Consider the following 26074-nt stretch of genomic DNA (forward strand, 5'->3'; position numbering starts at 1 on the left):
AGGGGAGTGACTGGTGTTTATTGTTTCGACATTTGGAAAGGGAAGTAAAACCAAATGGGCATATTATATGATTCAGTTAGTAAACTAACTACCATAGTGTGATTTAGCAGCTTTACTAATGCATGTAAGTGAGATTTAATGGATACACTTAAAACAATCATGAAAACATGGAGCCTCGAAAACAGATATGAAGCCCCAGTCATACATGCGCTACATGTTAAAAGTGAGACAAGAAAAGATGTACTAAGGAATGAAGGACTGATTCTTTGCGTTCCGACAAAAGAGAGAATATCTAGATCGTTTCAGTCTTTTGACACATAGGACTTGCAAAAGTTTGGAGGATGCACAAGTGAAATGAATAGAATTATAACAAGCACTCGACACAAAATTATGAAATGAATTCCATGCAAAAAAGTTTCAGTTTGAGGACAAAAACAATCTGATAGTTTTTTCAAAGCCTTTCCCAATCTTAGCAATCGCAAGGGTGTTATCACCTATCTTAACTCTGCAATACTTACTCTCGTCGAAGTCAACTGCAAATGCCTCCTTTATACTCGAAGACGCGTTGTCGTCCAGCTTCACTGTGAAGGGAGGGCCATGGCCGAGTGTCCAGTCGTCTGAATCGTCCAGTCTCAAGTCGGCGACGTGTCGCGGACCGCTGTTCTCAGGGACGAAGAGCGTGTTGGGGTTCGCCACGTGCGGGGCGTTGTCGTTCACGTCCGTCACCATCAGGAGAAGCGTCGCTGTTGCGGTTAGGGCTGGAAACCCGCTGTCAACAGCTAACACGTGCACTGTATGGTTTGCGGCAGCCTCGCGGTCCAGACTGCGTCGTAGCTGCATACGGCCGAAGGAGTCCACGACGAAGAGTCGGAAGGGGTCACTGCTGGGATCAATAGTGTAGCGTACTTCATCCTTCCCACCCTGTAGGAGACAAGATGTCCAGACTCGTTCACATTTTGAGGCATGAAAATGTACGTGTGTGTGTGTGTGTGTGTGTGTGTGTGTGTGTGTGTAATTACAACTGGTGTGTTACGGGAGTAAGTTCTACTCTCGTGTTGCCCCGTCTCTTAACTTGGTATATGTACATTGTCTATATTCTTATGTGTATACACACGCACCCCTTAGCTTAAACTAAAGTGCGTGTGTGTGTGTTTGTGTAATTACTTATTTGTACAGTACTGCAAGGGGATAGGGGGAGTTGCATACGCGTGGGGTCGCATCTTTTGAACTTTTATACAGCAATATAATTCCTTTAAAGCTTAAACTCCATACTGCATCTGTTTCCATGCCTGTGTTTGCATGTATGTATGAATGTATATGTGGATGTTAGTATGTACATCAAAAAGCACAATGGGAATGAAAGACTTTTACATTCAACCAATATATCAAAAAGTTTTATACGAATTTTCATATCGACTTTTCGACTACAAATGCATCTTGGCTCAGTGACATTAACTGCGCCATGTACGGCTTGTTGGAAAGAATTTATTTGATATTGGAATTTTAAAACCCATGACGTTAATTGCCTAGGTTAGTCAAAGAGAACAGTACAAAAAGAAAAAAATATATCACCGAAGCTCACTGTTCACTGATTGGAGGCTCCCGTATTGGGCATGATCAGTCCCTGTTAGTCTGATTAATTTTGTCAAAGTCCATTAAGAGTGTCATATGGCGCTGTTAACGGAAGCGAAGCTCTAGGGAAAGTGAGAATCAATTCATTCCCATTTACTGTGTATGATCATGCAATTCATTCTTATGAATAACGTACAGATTCACATAGAAATAAGATCATGTAATGTATATACATTGCATACAGGGCCCGGGCCCATAGTACCCAAGCAAGGGGCCCAGGAATCCAAAAAGCGCGAGGGCCCAGATTACCATCAGTCGGCCCGTGATTGCATCCATGTCATTCCAGAGAGCTGACCTGATCCTTATCTGTTGCAGTAAAGGTAGCGAGGGAGTGGCCGACGGGCGTGTCCTCAGACAGCGACAGGTTGACAATCTGGGTGGAGAGTTCAGGCGGGTTATCGTTGTCGTCAACCAACGTCACTACAACCCAGGTTGAGTCCAGGTGGCTCTCGTCAACCCACCTACCTTCCTCCTGCGGGAGATAAGAGTAAAAAAGTAAATATATGTTTTCCCTAATGCTTTAAATTCTTAGCTATTAGATATTCTTCGTTACAAAAATGGAGATATCTATACATAAACATAAAGAATATATCAACACCTAAAAAGATACAAAGTAAAGGATATAAGCATGTGTATATATATATATATATATATATATATATATATATATATATATATATATATATATATATATATATATATATATATATATATATATATATATATATATATATATATATATATATATATTCTTTTCTTTTTCTTTTTCTTTCAAACTGTTCGCCATTTCCCGCATTAGCGAGGTAGCGTTAAAAACAGAGGACTGGGCCTTTGAGGGAATACCCTCACCTGGCCCAATTCTCTGTTCCTTCTTTTGGAAAATTAAAAAAAAAAAAAAAAAAAAACGAGAGGGGAGGATTTCCAGCCCCACGCTCCCTCCCCTTTTAGTCGCCTTTTACGACACGCAGGGAATACGTGGGAAGTATTCTTTGTCCCCTATCCCCAGGGATAATATATATATATATATATATATATATATATATATATATATATATATATATATATATATATATATATATATATATATATATATATATATATATATATATATATATATGTATATATATATATGTATATATATATATACGTATATATATATATATATATATATATATATATATATATATATATATATATATATATATATATATATATATATATATATATATATATATATATATATATATATATATATATATATATATATATATATATATATATATATATATATATATATATATATATATATATATATATATATATATATATATATATATATATATATATATATATATATATATATATATCCACACACATACAAGCGTGGAATTCTCTCCTAGTATCATATAGGTAGGCAACCACAAATATGATAGTTACATAGACACACATACACACACCTACATATCTATAATAGAACTATTGTCCTTTTCACAGAATATTCACGAAAAACTGAAATATAAAACACATACTCATTGTTCAACTTGATGCTCTGAGAAAGCCGGTAGAGTTGACTTTAAAACTAGTTTATAACGTAATATATGAATAGGATACAGCCGGATGGTGGAATGAGTTGAGTTAGTGTTTATGATGGTAATGAAAATACTGAGGGTGATAGGATAGGAGATATAGTAAAGGTCTTAACCTATTCAAGGATATGAATTAGTTAAGATAGGAAGCATTGTTAGGGATTCAATCTAATGAGGAATATAAATGGGTGAAGATAGGAAAGGGATGCAATCTGTTAAAGAAAATGATTAAAAGGAGAATGAAAAATCGACTACTGTTTCGCAGCTATTCATTCCTCTTAAGTAAACACCTGGCTTATGACTGCTTAAGAAGAGACGAATTATTCTTTATTACACTTTCTTCAGATACAATTTGCATTGCGACAATGATGGTTACCGAGGGTTAACAGCAGTTAGAATTACATTAACATTAACTCCTTCCACGGAAGCAGTCACTACTCGCATTTACATGACTGCGCAATCATCTGCGACAGCTACGTCGATATGTAACTTTGCAATTGTTTCTCGGTTATTTGGGCGGTAATGGGAGACATAAAGGCAATTATCCATCGCAGTTTCGTGATCCATTAGCGTTTCGTCATTACAGGTCGTTTACATTCTCTGAAAGTTCACCGTGCAATGTCTCAATCATACGTCCCCACAAATGACTTCATAAGAGGTTTATGTAAGGCTTGGGAACATGAAGAAATGGAAAGAGTCGAACCCTAGACCACAGGGACGAAATGTAGTTGGTCCGCTGGTCCATCAAAAAACCAATTTAGTTAATTTGGAAGCTTTGCAAGTCTCGTGCGCCGCAGCGGATGACAGACTACAAGATATGTATGTGTGGATTTGAGAATAAACTTTTCTATACTTTATCTTAAGGAAAATATTCGTAAGAGGAATTTTAGTCGCTCTAATACATTTTCACTAAACTGGAGGAGTAAGGTATAGAATACAGATACAATAACAGCGATCCTTAATAACTTAATGAAATATCCTATGATTAAAGACGTAGTCGATCAGTGCAAAATGATCGACGAAATTATTTATCTGTTCCTGAGAGAGTGGCAACAATGAAACAATATTTACGATCTGAAATGCACCTGTGTTAGTTTCATTCATCAGGGAAAATTTCACCACAATTTCTCCAGAGAGAAAGGTAGGCGTGATAACAGGTCTGAGTTGTTATATTTGTCTTGCTGATTAAATGTTTGCAGGTTATATTGGCTTAAGAAATCTGTCCAAATCTGAAGAAATAAAGTTTTCTGCATTTTGCTGACACAGTAAGGTGTAATCATGACAGCAACGTAAGCTGGATATCACGAGGGGGACACAGTTCTACGACGTAGAATCATGACAATGCAGGAGGCTATGACATTACACCCTGCCTTTGGATTACCATAGAGATCCCGTTCAGTGTTGGAGGAGCTCCATAAAACGGGACCTTGTCTGGGTGGTACCATTCGTGTTTCTGAGTCCCCTTATGGTTCAAATGAAAGATACCTTGAGTACATTTTTCGAAAGCACTTCATCATTCGCATGGATCACCATTGCCTCTGTGATAGAAATAGTTTAGTTCATCCCAATTTACACCTTTCAAAATATCACTGTTAACCTTCTTGGATATAAAAAAATATGGGGGTATTAGCATATGACCAGTGAATCTGACAGAACGTTGCATGACAGTTTTGACTTATGCAAATTGACTTCATGTCATTTATGATACTGTTGTTACCATGGTTTGCTTTGACGTTAATAAGATATTTATAATGAAATTTGATGTAACTGACACTAGGTACAAGTTTTTCCATATGTGTATGTATACCGTCATTCTTCGTAATGAAAGGAGTCAAATATCTTCCTTTTGTATTGCCATGATCGAACAAAATGTAGGAATTTTTCAAACATGTGTCAGGGCTTATGCAAGGATTTACCAATCAAGTATTAGGGCATATGAAAGAATTTACCAGTCATGTATAAGGGCATACCTAAGGATTTACCTCAGGGCTTATGTAAGGCTGAACCAAACATATGTTATATGCTATAAAGGCTAATGTACGTATATAACATATTTGTACAAGCACTAATAAAGGGATTTACCAAATATTCATTAAAGCCGACATCGATTTGCAGATCTGAGAAATCCACTAATTTTGCATGAAAGTCCATTGGGTTCCATGTCTTAGCACGGAGTCGAATGGCCTTTTTATCATGGATGACTGACAGTCCAAGCCTCATATTTTTGGAAGCATTGACAAAAACTGGTCACTTTACGTACTCTTAATAATTGTACGTAAGATGGTATATCATGGTGTAACGACTATTATTCCACAACACAGATTTTCCATGAATGTTGCTCATATAGGAAGAAAATGGATTAGACAAAAGGGAGACGGCTGTATCTCGCGTCATCCAAACATATTCACACCAAATATATTTCAACATTTTGTTCACCCTGTTCTGTGTTAATCCTGGATAAGCTGCTTTAATCGTGGCTCGGGCTAGTGACGTTGTTGCTACTTAGTATGTATCTCATGTTGCCTTTGCTAAAGAGAACCAGTTTACTGACTTGATTTATGCACTCATGAGGACAGTCAATAATACTCACATTTCAGTCACTTAGAACTATCTAACATTGCGTTATGCCTAAGGTTCTGATAATGTACTTTATTTTATTATTCTTTTTGCTTCCTTCAATCATTTGTGTTTGTAGTTTCCAAGGTGATATGGATATTTCATTCATTATGTTACCTACTGGGTTTCTTTTCATATATCTAAAATTTCCTGAAGAGGAAGCTAGTTATAAACTAGTTATAAACTAGTTATAAACTGAGGTATCAAAAACATTTTGAGCTTTACTTATTTCTAAAAAGTGTCTCTAAAGAAAAAATGCAAATACTTACCTTTGTTGGTGTGTAAAACATCATTGCTGCATTTACCATTTTCGTCTTAACACTGGCTTAAAGCAAGATATATGATTTTTAGAGATTTGATATAGTTTTATGGTTCCAGCACTTGAAAGCTTATGGAAATACAGTTTCATATGTGGAGAGGCGAGACTTCGCTACAATAGTTTTCATAAAAAGCTACTTCTGATACTGAAACACTGAAATGCCAACTGATATGCTGGTCGGAAGAATTCCGTTTAGTATATTGAAAACTCTGTGGAACAACTCATTTCCGCTTAAAGTTTAGTATCTTGCAATAAGTTTCTTTTTCCTGTTAAATATTTTCAGATGAGCAATAATCCCCTCGTCTACAAACAGATCTCGAGTATGGAAACGTTCGAAATTCACTGAAAACGTTCGAGCTGTTTGAAATTGCGTTCTCAAACTGATGTTTAGTTTTGTAATGAAGCAAAAATATACCGATGACAGATGGGGATGTACGATGGACGAAGCTTAAAACTAAGTTGAAATAAGAAATAGATGGTAAATAGATGGTATCACAGCATGAGATATTCTTTGCAACATATTCTCACCTTATCCGAGACCTGCACCTTGAATCTGAAACCCTCGCGTTGAACAGGGTCTTCGTAGTCTAGATTCCTCACTGCCTTCAGTGCACCGCTCCCGTGATCAGAACTCACTACCGAGAACCTCTCCCAGCCATAGCCACTATCCTCCAGCACCTGGAAGTACAGATGAATCAATTCCCTCTAAAAAATCATAGCATTAGCACATGATATATAAGGTACATTGTCATAATGGGTCAAGACACGAGGCTGCCACAACGCTAGAATGCAAGACTACTAGAGGGAATGTACTCGACACCATCAATGTGTGTAAAGACTCGATAACCTCAATCCTGGCACGGGCTTTTGTCAATGACAACCTGTTCTCAGGTGTAACATTACTGGTTGAGGTCGAGTGTGAGTCCGTGAGCTTATGAGTACTTTTAGGTGGATTTGTGTGTTGTGTATATTGACTACCACCACAGTGAGGCTAGATATAGCCCACTCACAGTGACACAGTATCCAATACCGTCGCATGGACAAAAGATATGGCTCCACCACAACCATTTGGTAAAGACACAGGACAGTGATAAGAGATATGATATCACACCAGGAAATCAGGTCACACGACGATGACAGCAAAAGTCATCACCACAATGGTACAAGACGTGATGTCTCCACTACCATATGCGATGCACTATCTCCATAACCTTCCAAAATACATAAGGGCAGAACCTGGAAAGAAAACTAACCCTGAACCATCAAAACTCTCCCTGATAGGGCAATGTCAGAGCGATGCATAAAGACACGAAAACAAATTAACATCCCAAAACACGAAGAGGAGCTTCGGCACAAGACAAAAACACATCCACAGCGCAAACCACGAAAACAGACATAGAACACGAGACATAAAAATAGCTACACTACGTACCAAGACAACTTACCCGAAAGGCAAATTCGTTCGTCACATCCGGATCGTCGACAGTCAGGAAGGCAATTGTTCTGTTGACAGCGACGGTTTCGTGCACTGTCAACAACCACTCCTTCCTGGAGAACCTCGGCGACACGTCGTTTTCGTCATCCACCTTCACCAACACCGTTCCAGTACCTGACAGGGGCAAGGATGAGGCAGTGTATACAACTGAGTCCAACAAGACATCGCTTATAACTACGTAAAAATTATACAAACTCATTTCAATACTTTTCTCGTCATTTTAAAGACACGTTTCTTACTATTCCTCAACTTGGCCATGTATTTCTCACACTCTCAAATCAAAATTCTTATTTCCATCTCAGTAAGAGCCAGTCTATGTTTTCCAGCATCCTTCATTGCCACGAGTGTGTTAGCCTGCCATTTTTTATGCTAATAGAAAGTAAACCATTGCGTGGCAGTGTTTGCCTCCGCTCTTTTATGGGGATTCGGGTACTGCAGCGCTGAAGATTTATATACGGATTTGAGAACTTGACGTTCCACTCACCTTTGAGGCCTCCTCCGTCGGATGCTACCACCTGAATGGCGTAGAAGGGTGTTCGCTCCCGATCCAAGCAACACAGCGCAGTGCTGATCCTGTGGAGGTCAGGATTTTAGGAAAAACGACGTTTGAACAGAGGTTAATGGGTAAGGTAGGGAGAGAGAGAGAGAGAGAGAGAGAAAGAGAGAGAGAGAGAGAGAGAGAGAGAGAGAGAGAGAGAGAGAGAGAGAGAGAGATTTTATGGCGAAATAGTGTTTATGCCTTCCTATGCTTTGATGAAAAGTAATAAATAAACATTTCACATGGTCTTACTTCGTGTTAAAAGTCATAAAGTTAAACGAAAATAAAGATGCATGAGGTAGAAGACTCATAATTGCTGATTAGGTAATGGAAAGGAAAAAGCTATACTCTATATAGGGAAGCATTTACTACAGGAGCTGGGGCTGATTTACATCAAATGTTTAACAAAAAAATTATATGCACAGTTAAGCAATAGGAACACTACAGCACAGAGTTGTTCTAATACCACTATGCTTGTTTGTTGAAACTATATCCCTTAATAAGCGAACAAAATATTGAGTCACTTTATATAGTTAAAAGTGTTATCAAATCTCTTACTCATGCAGCAAAAGCAATGCTTGGAAGTCTCAATTTTCCATTCATCTTTATTCAGTCTACCAAGAAAGAAAAGCTACTGCTGGTAGAGTGATGACACATCGTATATAATTCAAATCTAGTTGAACTAATCATATGTAAGAACATCACCATTGTCGACATGATGGGACGGTAGGGTCTCATCACTCTTGCATGATAAAGCTTTTGAGGTAGAAAATGATTGGAAGGTTGAAATAGGAAAACTGTGCTTAACAGTAGATCTCTCACTCTTTTTTTAGTTGGGATAGTTTCTCTATGGTATTCTTAGTAATATCATTATGGTCTATGTACTTCGGGAAGGAACCTCCGTGCGCCTACTCATATGCTCTAATCTGTTATTCCTGCTCCTCCTATTGTCTCTACCCTACTTTTAAAAGGCTTTCCCCTGTACCTTATATTCTTTATGTTTAGATATACATATTCAAATTTTCAGTAGTTTTACCTGCCAGTGTGAGCGTCGATGGTGAAGATAGGTTGGCCAGAGCGTTCATCGATCACATTCTTCTCGACGGAGTACGTAAGCACAGCGTTGGTGCTCTCGTGCGGATCGTCGAAGTCTGTAGCCATTACCTGCGTCACATCCGACTCTGCAAAGTCTCCATCGTTATACATCTAAGATGTTTCCGCCCTTGTGATGTTGACAGGTAGGATGTTACCCCCTTAGGATGTTGACAGGTAGGATGTTACCTCATAGGACGTGGACGTCTAGGATATTACCCCCTCTTAACTACATATCTTAAACCTTTCCAGTACCTCTACATACTGAGATCCTTTACCCTCACAACTATGCATCCATGAAATCTTCTCTGCCATAGCACTTGGATTGTTCTATTCTGCACCTCACACTAATAGAAGAAAAATTATGATCGTTAACGTGAATGGGAACCCTCATATTCAGCGTCAAGATCCTGGAACCTTGAGCCTTGGTCGTTCACCATATAAAAGATACTTTACTTACGCTATCAAATATAAGGGAAGCTATCTCCTTTAGCGGACACTAAAGACACTTACTTCACCAATGCACATTCAAACCAAAATTGCCCTCATTGCGAAATATCGTACTTTGATTACCAGATACCAGCAACTTCACTACAACACACTAGGGGGTCTTTCCATTCAAACGCTATCACACACCTTGATGTGAATTAAACACTAACAGAAAATAGAAAAGGGGATGAGAGCAGTCCTGGACTATACTGAGATCAAAAGAATCATGGACGGATGAGAAAGATAACACAAGAGAAAATTCTCTGAGACTCCGATATATTGGGATGTACTGAAAAAAGCTGCAGCAGTACAGAAAATGAGGATGGAAAAGTGAAAGAATCTTTGAGTACAAGGTGAAAAAGGGATGCGAGTATAGAGAGCGAAATGCAGAATAACAGGAATATGTGGAGGGGAAAGAGGAAATAGCAGTGAGGATGGGAGAAAGGATACAGTCTGAACAAGTAAACAGAAGGGGTGTGTGGCAAATATGGTAATGCTTTGGATAGGGTCTGATATGCCAGGTAGACAAAGGAAAATGTACTTCTAATGGGCACAGATATACTTCTCTATTTCCCTACCCATACTTTTGCCTGGGGACATTACTGACCCTTGAGATAAGACAAGTTGACATATCTTTAGGATTGATTACTCATATTTCTTATCTCCCAAAACTCACCATTGGTCATAGCAGTATCAAAAATTCAGCAAGGGTTCTTGTTTTATCTTTCATCAGGTCGTACTGTCATCGTTGTTTTTTTGAGTTATCCTATTAATAAACATGCCCTTAAAGTCGTTATGATAACAGTCCTTTCTGCTAGTTATATCAAATTAGCACCATATTCACAGGTCAGTATAGCTAATTGCCAGGTCCGCAGGTCATCTTGGATTACTACCAGCTCCACAAGTCAGCTTGGGCTATGGCCAGGTCATCCTGGATCATTACCACCATGTCGGGTAAACTCGGTCATTAACACGTCCATAGGTCAACATGGGCCATTACCATCCCCACATGCTTCCCTGGGTCATTCCAGGAATATGCCACTTGCCCACCTGCACCGGCGTTTTCAGGAACTGTGGCGTTGATGGTCGCGTTGGGGAAGAAGGGAGCGTTATCATTAATGTCCTTCACGTTAACGTGCACGATGGCATGGGCGCTGTGAACACTGTCCGTTGCAGAAACTTTGAGCTCCCATCGCGCCCTTCCTATTGGACGGTCCCTGTCTAACGGCTGTGAGAAACAGGAGAAAACAAAAATGGATTAGTAGGCAGTAGGCTGTCCCTTAGTTTATGAATAAATACATGAATAAACAAATAGATAAATAGATGAATGAATAAATGAATAAATAAAACTCCGGACTTGTTGTGATACATGGTGGATGAAATTCAACTCGAGTAAATCTTAAGTAATGAGGACGAGGAGCATTAGAAAGCGGACTTCGATGTGAATAATATCAAGCTGGAAATAAGCTGATGTAATCTGTTTGTCAGAGAGTCTTGGAAACTGAAATTATCCCCGACTTTCCGTCAGAGTCACACATTTGGAGAATAGTAAAGGAGAAAAGCTGACTCTTGGCAAATATTACAATCAGTATTGAATGATGTGGATAAGGATATATCTATCAAGGTGTTCACAAGCTACTCTAAGCCAGAGGCAGATTACGTTTCTCATGTTTGGTCACTGCACCGAAAGAGGCAAAAAGAACTTATAAGGAACGTCGAGAGGAAGGTAGCAAAGCTCATAATAGAACTAAGAGAACTCAGAGTTAAGGGTGTTCACAAAGGCCATGAATATTTAACCTGTTGAAAATTGAGGATATGAACACCTATTCTGGTGGAGATGGAGAACTTGAACCTCCAACTGGATGGAAATTCTAGATCTGAACTCTAACGTGATGGAGATGAGAAATGGGAACACTGAAGTTGATAGAGAGGAAAAACACGACCACTAAACCAGACAGAGTTGTAAAATTTTAACACTTATCCCAATGGAGATGAAGAATTGGAACAGCTAACCTGATGGAGACGAAAAATGTGACTGCCTAACCTGATGGAGGTGGAGGTATCCGGAGTTCTCGCTGATGGAGAAACTGCTGTTGACGGGTGCAACACCATCTCCCGTCAACGTATACAGGAGTCGACCTCTGTCACTCACATCACCGTCTACAGCTGACACCTGACCCGTGCCCAGCGGTGGGAGGAAGGTGTTTCGTTATGATAATGGCTCGAAGGATCGAGATAAAGGTGATGTACACTTATACATCTATATTTGTCTTGTTGTACTCAGTATACTGTGGTATGACAAAGATGGTTCAGTGATTGAAGAGATATGATAACTTGCAGACACATAAAAAGCAGCAAATGAATGAGAGCATGAGTAAAAAGATACATAGAGAGATCGATAGATAGAATAGACGGAAGAGAGAGATAGTCCCAGTCAAGACTGAAGAACCGACGCTTCATTATCATGGAAATCTATAGCCTTGTGTACATGACTTTGAAACCCCTCTGGTAAACATATATCCTCTTGCTTCGCCGCTGACTTTAGGAGACATGACGTCTCATTCACATCAGTTTGCTGTAGAGAGGAAACTACCTCTGTAATACACGACAATTGTAGAATCCTCAGGAACTGCTCTGGTGACAGATATTACTTAGCTTACATTCGCTGGGTGAAATTCTGCGTTATTGAATGCATGATATAATGTTTCTTAAAGTTCAATCATTCTCTCTCTCTCTCTCTCTCTCTCTCTCTCTCTCTCTCTCTCTCTCTCTCTCTCTCTCTCTCTCTCTCTCTCTCTCTCTCTCTCTCTCTCTCTCTCTCTCTCTCTCTCTCTCTCTCTCTCTCTCTCTCTCTCTCTCTCTCTCTCTCTCTCTCTCTCTCTCTCTCTCTCTCTCTCTCTCTCTCTCTCTCTCTCTCTCTCTCTCTCTCTCTCTCTCTCTCTCTCTCTCTCTCTCTCTCTCTCTTTCTCTCTCTCTCTCTCTCTCTCTCTCTCTCTCTCTCTCTCTCCCTCTCTCTCTCTCTAATGTATATATAAATTAGACTTTCACTTTCATATTATATAAACCATTTAAAGCAATTTAGCCAGTGTGTCAACTCCTTTTCATATAATGAGAACGAACGTTTCATTATGCAAATGCAAATTGGCTTTGTGTGGAATTTCTCGTCTATGTATGATCAAATATCAGTACAGTAAATGACTGTTCATTGGAAAACCCAGCTTGACGTCTGTAATATGATAAATATACTACAGTAACTTTAATCTATAACGCTGAATTTCATTATGCAAACTGTATAGTCTTTGATATTTAATAGCTCGTGAGGTTCGGTTAGGAGCCATAATTTTACGTATCATATTCCACCAAAAAAGTCAGGATTGATGCCATGGAAGTGAGAAGAGATGATTGTATGCTAGTAAATAGATTATGCCGCACCAATTTACAATATATATTATAAATGACACATCAATAACAATCTAGTACTCTCGAGTGGTAGATGTTATAAGTGGAAGAAAATGTCCTTAAAATCGGCTGTTTTTAAAGACCGTACGTTCTACAGTAATCACTTATGTCTGTGTCTTTGTCATATCCTTGTCTCTTCTGTATACCGAGGACCAAGATGGCAACTGGAATCAAAATTCACCCAAATGTTGATCGCTGCCATGTGGTCTTTTATGGCATCTCACTTGGTCGATCTTTTAATATCACGGTCACGACTGGGGTCATGGGATTTTTGGCTTCCGCTCCTCAATTTCTAAAACTGCTAATCACGAGCAAGGATAATGTATCATGGGTTTCATCGTCATCGTCGAGAACGCGGCTGAAAACTCAGTTTCCAGGTACCTTCCGTCTTCACAGCAAGCATATAATCCTTTTTTTCAAATTCCTCGTTGGATATCTTCATACACTCCAAAATTAGAATATAAGAACAACGTGAGTCAATGGAACATCGCAGTTATCATTTCTACAAAGTAACGGCACCCATCAATACTGAAACTCTGCAAATTTTCTCTGATTTCATATGGCTGTGAGCCGACCTTCACCTACATATGTTGAAGAACTATATATTTTTCCTCTTTGACCGTCAGATAGTATGAAGGCAAGAGAATCAACTGAAACACAGTCAGTACATTATTTTGTCTGGTGCAGGCTAGGAAAGCATGACAGAATAAATCATGTGGAGGGTAATGAAAGGTACTGAGCACAGACATGGGCAGATGAATGACTACTGTCTTACTGATTCCGTTCAGGTAATAAAGAAAAAAGCTGATCCGTCTTTCTCATAATCATGTAACCTGATCTTTATTACAGAGTCTTTGAGTATACCCAACATTCACAAAACCAAAACTGACAGAAATATCAGACACAAGTATATGATATAAGAAACCGTGAAACGAGTTTGATCATAAGGTGCTCTTAAATCTTGTTAGGTTTTTGTCAAGCGCTGTATGACCCAGGTTTGCCCAGTGCATCTACAAGGGTTCACAACGGGTTCGAAATGAGAGAGCAAGATCCTTACTAAAAATAAGAACAACTCAGACGCACAAGCATACATAAACGCACGCACACGTACACACAGGTACAATCAGTGACAAAATACCTGCACACATACACACGGAAACGGACACACACATATATACGTATATGTGTATACATAACGTTAAGACATGGTATATACGGTGACAAAACAGAGCAACAAAAATGTAAAAATTGTCTTCCTACAATTTTCGATATGCAGACACAAAAACAATTACACACACACACACACACTCATACACACACATACACACACACACACACACACACACACACACACACACACACACACACACACACGCACACACAAAGACCGTACAGTACCTTTTTTATCCCTGGGATGATCCTATCAGGCTACTAAAAGCTGTTTATGTTATTCCCAGGCCGCTGGCTATATTAATGCTGTGCAAGTTTTGTATCTAATTCATAAACATCACGAGACCAGACTGTTTACATGCTATTTAGATTAATGTTCATTCAACATTTAGGAGTGTTGATTTGAGATTCTGCCGCGGGATGAGGTTAGTGGAGTACTTATATACAGGTAGGCAAAAGCCTGACATAGGAATTTATTATAAGTTTCACCATTTGCACATTTTTGTGAAGATTTATTTTCTACTGGAAAGTCTTTATGATCTTCACGAAGCTAATGAAGTAAGAGGAAAGGTTGACAATAAGATAATGTGTTCGACGCACTTATTGAATTGTTATCTACACACAGTTGCTATGAATATCTTAATGTGGATAGTGTTACATATGGAAATGCAGCCACCTGTAAATATTACTTACTTGCATTATACACGGAAGAAGTTTTGTTCTCGTGGGACCTCCATCTCTTGAACATCCTCCCTTTTTTATGCAGTTTCTTAAACTTCTGAATGCCATCCGCATTTGCTATTTACTCATTCGTTTTATCCCATTCATTTCACTATTATATTTCAACAGTATATCTATACCAAATGCATTAGAACTTATCATCGGGAAGTTTCACCATAGTTAGCCTGTTACTGGTAGATGTTTTGGGCAAAAATGATTATCACTTGGTCGATAACCCAAATAGCATTTGATCCAGCATCTTTAGTTACATAAGTGACAAGGGAAGAAGCTACCGCTATCGCTATAAAACAAAATCTACTGCCTCTCATTACTGTCTGAGAATAACGTAACTGCAATCGTGACTCACATCACTATAGAGTAATATATATCGATTATCTTCTCAAACCCCACGTCTCAACTCCTACTAAAAGAATAAAAACATTTCTTCCATAAGCATAGGTAGGCAATCTGTGCCTCCTGGAGCTACCCTGTGACCGCACTTATGCTATGTCACTTCCATTTTCACCCATGGCTCGCCTCCCTAAACTTGATGTCGTAAAGGAGCAGGATCGAAACCTAATTTTCTGTATGAGCACTTATTTCTTGTCCGCATGAACCAACCGAGAAAAAAAATTCAGCTCGGAGGATATAATGTAAATAAGGACTTAACTAGCGAGGTTTCTGATGAATCTAGTGGACATGCGAAGTGTTACAGAGACATATCTGTTTTCATAAATGCATAAGTTTACATAATCTATTACCAGTTCTTTTTTTATATCAGCCGACGGAGTATGGGCGAAAGTGTACCCTGGTCATGGCCATGTCGACTGAAGAGTAAAATATTGAGCAGAATAAGACATAGACAAAGAAAATACAACAGGGGTTATGCTGAGGTCTTTGTATGTTTGCGGACTCGAAACTTAAGGAGTTATCATTGGAATAGAGTAAAGAAAAGATGAAAGAAGGAAGGAAATTTGATGCTGTTGTGACAAAAGCCTCAGTTTTGCCTGTAGGAAGGGTTTTTGGCAGGCCTATAAGGAGCGAAGATTATTGGATTATTAAAGATGAAAGAATAAAGGAAATTCACAACTGTTGTAGGAAATCCTGAGACTCACCTGTAGTATAGGTTTAGGCAGATGTCGGTCGTCCTCCTCTGTGATCTGTGTTTCAAAGAGAGGACGCGAGAAGACAGGAGGCAGGTCGTTAACATCCCTTACCCGGATCATTACTCTTACGAACGCCCTCTCCTCGCCAGCCTGCCCGCCTATGATGACATCGTACTGCCCAGGGAGAGTGGGAAGCAGCGAGAATGAAGGATCAGATTTATTGAGAGTTTCTTACCGGCCCAATATTGACAGTATTGCCACCACACGTCTTAGTTAAAGCTGTTATTGTGCTGCCCGTAAAGCTGTACAGATCATAGCTGAATGCGTCTGTTGCAGACATTTTGCTGTTACGGAAGGAAATGGCTATGTTGTCAATGTAGCAGAGTGTGACTATGTAATCAGTGTATCAGACGGAGGTCATGTTATCGGTGTATCAAAGAGCGGCAATGTTGTCAGTGTATCACAGAAAAGAAGGCTACTTTATCAGTGTATCTGAGAGAAGTAACATTTTTTCAATGTATAAGAAAGAGGCTATGTCAAAAGTGGATCAGAGAGAGCGACTGTGTTACCAAGTGTATCAGTGAATGGCTTTATTGCCATTGTATATGAAAGACTATCTTATGGGTGTATGACAGAGAGACTACAACGTCAGTGTATCAAAGGGCATCTATGATATCAGTGTATCAAACAGGTTATGTTAACAGCATATATTCTTTATTCCCAATATAGATGATAAGTCAGGATGATTACCTCCATACAAGAATGATATCCAATCTTCAAATATGGAAAAATTAGAACCTTCTGTACCACTGTTCAGGAAACACATGATAACCTTGAAGCTCTTCACCTTATTTCTTAAGTCTTTTTATATAACAAAATAAATTCTGATCTGATATGACGAGTAAAGTGTATTGGGACTTGCCGAAAAAATACATTCGACGGAAATTGATATCTATATCATGATATGTCGTTCCGAAGTTACATTATGTTCGAGGAAAAAAATTTTCCATTTCTTCAAAAGTCGAAAATCAAAAGGAAATAAGTAGTATATCATAGTCAAGCTTCGGTTAATGAATATAATTCTACAAATTATGTAATGCCATATTAGGTTTGTAAAGGAATGAAATATACATATGGAACTTGTCCAGAGAACATCGAAATCTACCGCAGGGAATTACAACTGGGACTGTAAAAAGTAATTTTCACAAAAGGTACATATCTGTCTGATCTAATCCACCCCTTGCAGATGGGAACAGATTTCATGATAATAAACTGATTGATAGATAGACAGATGTAATTCATATGTTAGACTGTACGAAAAATTTTCCACGGATGGTAGAAAAAGATCAAGTTGAGCAAAACTGTTTTTGGTGCTCATTGCATAATGCGTCGAAGCCTTACTATAGCATCGTTGATATACCATTCTGATACAAGGCCACCAGTTTTAATCACGAACGAAATTCCCAATAATGCAGAATTTCATCAGCCGGTCAGTAATCTTTTCAAAATAGTTTAGGTCATACTGGATATTGTTACGTATTTGCCAACGTCATTTGAATTCAAGCTTTGTGGAAAGGAAATAATCATAATTCTTTATGTTTTAAGGAATGACTAGGTTCAGACAAGTTGCTCTGAGTCTTTTCAAACGTCATATTGGCTGTATAGATTCCAGTTTATGAATTTACCCATATAGCTTGACTCCCCCATACAATATGTGATCCTGTCATCCAGTTTGTTAACATTCAACTTTGATGCTTATTTAAGAAAAAAAATAATTGTCTATGTAACTTGTTCTTGATGAAGAATGATGGTGAAGATGGATCCTTCTAGATTGTGTGGGAGCCTTTGCAACTTTAACATGTAAGTCTTGTCTGTATCGTCTAAGCTTCCCACTTGGAGTATAATCCTCTTTGGGGTTGCCAGAACCTCAAGGATACTACTGAATCTTCTCAGGTAGTTGAGGAACTCATCAATAAATAAACACCTCAGATCTTGATTCCGATTCGTCTTCAGCAATGACAATGAATTTTAGACTAGTCAGTAATCACAAGCAATAGAAAATTATGGACAGTAGTGTATCAAGAATATATAACTGTCACTCTGGGTAATACGATCTGAGATTTTCTCAATTTTGATAACCTTGTCGCAAATATGCTTAAAAATGATAAAATTCTCATGCATAAACTTATAATGAGACCCTCAATTCCACACAAAGTGTGTCAGGTATCTTATTCACGTGTAATTTGAGAGACACCCATTCCCCATTGGTCCCTGACTCATGAGTCATGAGTACTCACCGAATGTCTAGATTCATAATCTAGTGGTGCTGTGAGTCTGAGATGGCCACTGTATGCCCCCACAGTGAAAAGACCGCCCATTGCCCCAGCCACCACGCTATACACCACATACGTATCTGTAAATCCAAAACAATGTTATTCAAAGCCTCAAAGCAGTAAATCGATGAACAAGAATACGGTGCTGTGTGAAAGTTAAAAATTCTTAATACAGAACAATACAAAACGTTATTTGATAGCCTGATAATCAAAGGGTTATCATCATTATGCTTATGTCCACCTGAATGCAACATAACTGGAGAAGAAATAAGTCAGCAAAGCTCAAATTAAGTACATAATTATCACTTCGTAAAGCATAGATACCCGAAGAAATACAGTTAGACGCAAGACTTAAGCTAAACATGAAGTCAATTTTTGGAAATTAATCGTAAAGTTAGACAGAATTCAAACAAGTTTTGATTATTCGTAACGCCAGATTGAATTCAAGATGGGAAATAAAATCAAGTGGAAATAAGAACATAAAGCATATCATGTCACTTTTTCGCTGAATCATTAATCTGTAGACATACTAGGCTTTAGGAATGAAAAATAAATGTGTTCAAATGAATCAGACGTAAATAGACTTCCCAAAAAAGATTTTTCTTATATATAAACCTTCGTTACTTTAATACCCTTAAACAAACTGCGAGTCTAGAATGCACGAGTCACTGACCAGATGTGTTGGTGGCAGCCTGAAGGGTTAGGAGGAGCACAGGAGCCGTGTTCTCCTTCACGAACACCTCGTAAAGTGGTTGTGTAAAGGCCAAGTTCCCGACTGCTGTCAGCTGCGTTACTGTAGGAGATTAAAAATGGGAAAAAAAGATAATCCCATATCTAATAAGACAGATGCAAAATAGCTGTTAAATATCATATATATATATATATATATATATATATATATATATATATATATATATATATATATATATATATATATATATATATATATATATATATATATATATATATATATATATATTATATATATATATATATATATATATATATATATATATATATATATATATATATATATATATATATATATATATATATATATATATATACATTGAGATGTATAGGTATGTATATTTGCGTGTGTGGACGTGTATGTATGTGCATGTATGTGGGGGTGGGTTGGGCAGTTTCTTTCGTCTGTTTCCTTGCGCTGCCTCGCAAATGCGGGAGACAGCGACAAAGCAAATATATATATATATGTATATATATATATATATATATATATATATATATATATATATATATATATATATATATATATATATATATATATATATATATATATATATATATATATATATATATATATATATATATATATATATATATATATATATCCCTTATTCCTGGGGATAGAGGAGAAAGAATACTTCCCACGTATTCCCTGCGTGTCGTAGAAGGCGACTAAAAGGGGAGGGAGCGGGTGGCTTGAAATCCTCCCCTCTCGTTTTTTTTTTTTTTAATTTTCCAAAGGAAGGAACAGAGAGGGGGGCCAGGTGAGGATATTCCCTCTAAGGCCCAGTCCTCTGTTGATAACGCTACCTCGCTAATGCGGGAAATGGCGAATAGTACGAAAGAAAGAAAAAGAAAAATATATATCCCTGGGGATAGGGGAGAAAGAATACTTCCCATGTATTCCCTGCGTGTCGTAGAAGGCGACTAAAAGGGAAGGGAGCGGGGGGCTGGAAATCCACCCCTCTTGTTTTTTTTTTTTTTCCCAAAGAAGGAACAGAGAAGGGGGCCAGATGAGGATATTCCCTCAAAGGCCCAGTCCTCTGTTCTTAACGCTACCTTGCTAATGCGGGAAATGGCGAATAGTATGAAAGAAAGAAAGATATATATATGTATATATATATATATATGTGTGTTCGTGTGTGTGTGTGTGTGTGTGTGTGTGTGTGTGCGCGTGTGTGTTTAAACAAGTTCATGTAGGATCTGTCTCCCTCGTGTAGAAGTCAAGAACCTTGACACAAGGACACTTGAGACGGATATATCCGTCAGTTACAGACATCTCAGCTTGTGCCTCGTATTCTATATTCTCAAGACGCTTGCATTTCTTCCTCAGTTCAAGGACTCTGAGGCTTATCGCACTACCTAGTAATTCATGGCTGCGCCAGGGAAGTTCGTGGCTGAGTCAGTTTCGATTGGTTGGTTAAATGCGGGAGAAAGAACTTCGCTCTTTTATCACGTTTGATCCTACAGTTTTCTAAGGTTTCGGCTCCAGAGTGTCGTAGGCGTAAACGCTAATAATAATGATCTATTTAGTGTAGTCATTGTCATAATGTGAAGTAAATTTCACAAAAAGAAAATGTTTCGTTCGATTTATAGTCACGATCTCGGTAGCAGGATGTTTTGTTTGATTGTTTAGGATGGTTAACAGTGATAACTGACTCGTACTGTTTATATACATGATGAGTATTTGGTTCGTAGTTCTATAGTGCTTGGGGAAATGCATGGGAAAGAATTTACAAATTTACTCCTAAAAAGGCAAAACAAAAAAAATGGCCTTTGGCTCCAACTGATATTGGAAAGGGATGTGGAAAAGGGATGGAAGAGGGATCAATATCAGTTGTGGGACAGTATAAATTCATTGCATAATAAGCGACTGCGAAGAAGATTTGTGGAATGGATATGACTAACTTGTGTCATGTTGAATGATATGTGGTACTAACAGGAAAATAACGGAAAAGAGATGATGCTGCCTTACCAAATGAGATATGCATTTTCCATGCCGTTTTTACAACTGTTTTTAAAGTGTATTATACTGGAAGAGTCTTTAAGTGTATAGAACACTGTACAGTGGGAGAATTAAGGGGAAAATCCTGTAGTCCCTCATATATCTTTACGGACTTCAACACTTTTCCAAGAAAGTCCACACAGCGGAGTTCTTAACGAGGGTCTGTTGTGGTTTGGATCCAGATGCATCTAGTGCTGCAATAAAGCAAATTCTCCGTAAAAATTGCGTTCCAGACATGCAAAAGCGCTTCGTAGAAAACGCTAAAGAGCTTCGGTTTACAGGACATCACCTCACAATGGCTCCAACCGCCTCCTTTTTCCTGCAGCACACATGGTGAGGCGGCATTCACACTTGGCCATCATTTCTTGGTGCCCGACATATATTTTTGTCAGGGGCCTTTTGCAGGAGAAGTTTTACCTTTTTTCAACAACACGGATTGAATACAAGTTGTTCGTTCCTTTCCGACGTTTTACGAAAAATCGCTGAATGCATGTTTACGATAGAACGACTTTTGCTTCATTTTCTAAGTACTCATTAAATATTTTCTCAAGCATGGTCTGTGATATCATTTTCGTACCGTGCTATATAGAAAATGATTTTGTTTTCTTTATTCTCTATGAAGTTTTATATATTATAGACGCTACGTTTGGCGTTCTATAGCATGAATATTCCTCTCACAGCTTTAAAAGCAAAATGCCCTAGCTCTGTGTAGTCAAATGGGGAATATGAAATAACCTTTCGTACCGGAATAGAAAGAAGATTTACGACATGAAAAATCGGGATAGACAGCTCTTTGATTTCAGATTTACCTGACATAAAGCATCATTATAGAGCCTATCATATCACTGTTTACGAAGGTATTGTGCTAACATTCTTGACTTTGATGCTTGATTGTGTGATCATGTTAAGCCTGAAGTTATATATATATAAATATATATATATATATATATATATATATATATATATATATATATATATATATATATATATATATATATATATATATCTTTCTTCTTTCTTTCGTACTATTCGCCATTTCCCGCAATAGCGAGGTAGCGTTAAGAACAGAGGACTGGGCCTTTGAGAGAATATCCTCACCTGGCCCCCTTCTCTGTTCCTTCTTTTGGAAAATTGAAAAAAACGAGAGGGGAGGATTTCCAGCAACCCGCTCCCTCCCCTTTTAGTCGCCTTCTACGACACGCAGGGAATACGTGGGAAGCATTCTTTCTCCCCTATCCCAGGGATAATATATATATATATATGTATATATATATATATATATATATATATATATATATATATATATATATATATATATATATATATATATATATATATATATATATATATATATATATATATATATATATATATATATATATATATATATATATATATATATATATATATATATATATATATATATATATATATATATATATATATATATATATATATATATATATATATATATATATATATATATATATATATATATATATATATATATATATATATATATATATATATATATATATATATATATATATATATATATATATATATATATATATATATATATATATATATATATATATATATATATATATATATATATATATATATATATATATATATATATATATATATATATATATATATATATACATTATATATATATATATATATATATATATATATATATATATATATATATATATATATATATATATATATATATATATATATATATATATATATATATATATATATGTATATATATATATATATAAAATACTAGTAAATCCATATGCCAGTCAACCTCACCTCGTCCAAAAGCAAGACGAAAGAATGAATTTCTTTAGCCTTCTATTCAGGTTCCATTTTCTCTTTCTTATGTGATCACAAAAAGTGATGAACTGATAAGAAACAGAATATGCAAATAAGAGCGGAAAGAAAAGAAGAAACATCAGAAAGGATGAAGGAGATGGGAAAATTTTGGAATAAAGGGGGAAGAGGATGGAGTATAAGAAGAAAACGGAGTGTAATTGGACATTCACTAATCCTTACTCACTCTATGATAATATATATATATATATATATATATATATATATATATATATATATATATATATATATATATATATATATATATATATATATATATATATATATATATATATATATATATATATATATATATATATATATATATATATATATATATATTATTACATATATATATATATATATATATATATATATATATATATATATATATATATATATATATATATGTGTGTGTGTGTGTGACTAAGTGTTATATCCGTATATATGGGACTTTATGGAACAAACTAATTCATCAGCATATACAGCACGCACTAAAACAATCCATTTACCGCTCTTTTCAATTGAAAAGCATAATTTCAATTGGAAGTGTAATTATCCTTTCAATATTGAGTGTGATGTTTTATTATTAAAGTATACATTCTATATATGCATAAAATTGAGTTAAAATCCATTTATCTTCTAGCATAACAGGAGAGTTTACCAATAAAACCTAATTTCTCACAAAGAGAATTGTTACTCTCCAGTTACTATAACTGAAAAGGGCCATTATCATTTATCACTTGATTTGGCATTCAACAGAAAATGTAATCACTGAATGTAAAGAAACTGGTTCCCATCATATGATATTCAGGGATTAGTGATATGGTATGAAAGTGGTGGGAATACCAATACTTTCTAGCGCTAAAGTGGATATGATATGATGTTATAGTAACACCCTGAAGTGAGTGATGTGGTCAAGTGACACTGACAAAAGTGCAACTTCATCATATAATGCAGCATATAATCGTCCTATGTCAATGTTGAGCCTGTATGATAAAAAGAAATGCAAATAACAGCAGACCATTGAGTCCATTCTAGGCTCATCGTGATAGTCGAAGAGACGAGGAGTTCAGAAGTTAAAGTGGAAGAGAAAAGTATACAGATGTCCTAGCAAGCACATTGCAAGGTAGTCAATAAACATCATGTGAGTCAGCAAGGCTCTGATCTTGACTCTAGCATGCAGGACTTGAAAGGGATAGAGAATCTTTTAGTTGCAGTCAGGATGTAAAGAGAAGCATCTATATATCTCATGCTGATGGACGATATTGACTCCTGTGAGCCATATGACCTGGTCCCATCTACATTTCAAGGTGAGGCCTCATCTAGTCCTGTAAGTCGCATGACCTGGTCCCATCATCTCCCACATCCCCATCCAGTAAGCCATACGACCTGGTCTCATCTCCCACATCCCTAGGTCAAACCTCATCCAGTCCTGCGAACCATATGACCTGGTCCTGTCTCCTACATCCCTAGTGCCTTTTCCACACGACCTCTGACCTCCCTACTAAATTCTAAAGCTCTTACAACGACCTTCAATGTTTCAAAACTCCGCCCCCAACCCCTCACATTCCTTCACCTCATAGCCCCTACAGTCTTCGCCAGTCACCACTCCATTTCCCTCAGCCTCAGCTTCAGCCAACAACAGTGACGCCAGCTAAAGCACCCCAAAAGGCTCTGCTAGACACACTCTTAAACCTGCTGCTTACCGTTCGTGATCTGTTCGCCAAGTGGAATAAGCAGTGGCATCAATACGTTGACAGCCATGGCGATGATTCCACAACGCGTACAGGCCGTCCACACCAACGCTCCCGCACTGCTGGCTCGCCTTCGATGAGACACCATTCACCTGGAAAAACAGCAGTTTTACGTCAGAGAGTCATGGAATAGAATCAAGCATGTGAAGATAATGTTCTGGTATTAGATGCATGAATAAGAAAATAAGGATGGCGGTAGTGGCAAAGGAGTTGATTTTTCCAACTCCAGGGTACTGTCAACATCCATTGTTGAAGAAAACTTTTTCTCAAGTGGGGAATCTTGTTAAGAGCAGGAAAACAAGATGAGAAAAATAAGAAATTAAGAGGAAACATTTCAAAACAATATTTACGTAAAAACCCAAGTCACATTATGTTCTATTTATTCAATATCCACTATTCGTTGTTTCCAGGTAGGGCGGGAGTTTGGTTGTCGAATCTCGCGCATTTAATGACAATGTCTGCTCTGCTTAATCTCAACATGCTGGAAAATGTGGTCTGTGCCATGAACCAAATTCTAGCCTGAATCGCAGAGGCCTCAGTATTGTCTCTTTGATACTTCTGTTAAAGAAGGGATAATTCTTTTAACCTTGATGTATTTCCATAGGAATATTTCTTTTTCTCTTCGTTTAGTATCTATATTTAAATCTTTTTGCATATATATATATATATATATATATATATATATATATATATATATATATATATATATATATATATATATATATATATATATATATATATATATATATATATATATATATATATATGATGCAGATAGATAGTAGATAGATAGGTAAACAGAGAATTCTAGAGATAGACAGATAGATAAACGTTTGTGTGTTTGTGTGGATGGAAATTCCTAGCTCCCTTGCAATGTATGCTGTTCTTACTCCTATGAAATCTTAGAAATAACAGTAGAATCATGAACCGCTAATTAAACTGGGTAATAAAATCATCAGCTCCAAAAATCATCTCTGCCACCTGGTGTTGCCAACTGGATACGTAAAAAGAGAGGGGATGAAGTCTACGACTTGCAGGAATTGGGTCGAATATACAGCGTTCGCTTGAAGACAGATACTTGTGTCCTTGATGTTCTTAATGTCACCAACACACCACAGCG

General features: G+C 37.1%; 1 protein-coding gene across 1 annotated transcript in view; it reads right to left on the reverse strand.

Moving 5' to 3' along the window:
- LOC139748044 (putative neural-cadherin 2) overlaps nucleotides 1-26074 on the reverse strand; it is a 106379-nt gene that overhangs the window by 16141 nt on the left and 64164 nt on the right. Inside the window, exons 2-13 of the mRNA XM_071660607.1 lie at nucleotides 24907-25046; nucleotides 19229-19348; nucleotides 18520-18635; nucleotides 16232-16396; nucleotides 11812-11940; nucleotides 10818-10995; nucleotides 9223-9367; nucleotides 8133-8221; nucleotides 7599-7762; nucleotides 6682-6831; nucleotides 1928-2104; nucleotides 519-921 (exon numbers count right to left, since the gene is read on the reverse strand). Coding sequence (XP_071516708.1) covers nucleotides 519-921; nucleotides 1928-2104; nucleotides 6682-6831; nucleotides 7599-7762; nucleotides 8133-8221; nucleotides 9223-9367; nucleotides 10818-10995; nucleotides 11812-11940; nucleotides 16232-16396; nucleotides 18520-18635; nucleotides 19229-19348; nucleotides 24907-25042 — 1972 coding nt within the window. The 5' untranslated portion in view covers nucleotides 25043-25046. The remainder of the gene's footprint in view (nucleotides 1-518; nucleotides 922-1927; nucleotides 2105-6681; nucleotides 6832-7598; nucleotides 7763-8132; nucleotides 8222-9222; nucleotides 9368-10817; nucleotides 10996-11811; nucleotides 11941-16231; nucleotides 16397-18519; nucleotides 18636-19228; nucleotides 19349-24906; nucleotides 25047-26074) is intronic.

The sequence above is a fragment of the Panulirus ornatus genome, chromosome 72, assembly GCF_036320965.1.
Source record: "Panulirus ornatus isolate Po-2019 chromosome 72, ASM3632096v1, whole genome shotgun sequence".
NCBI classification, from domain to species: domain Eukaryota; kingdom Metazoa; phylum Arthropoda; class Malacostraca; order Decapoda; family Palinuridae; genus Panulirus; species Panulirus ornatus.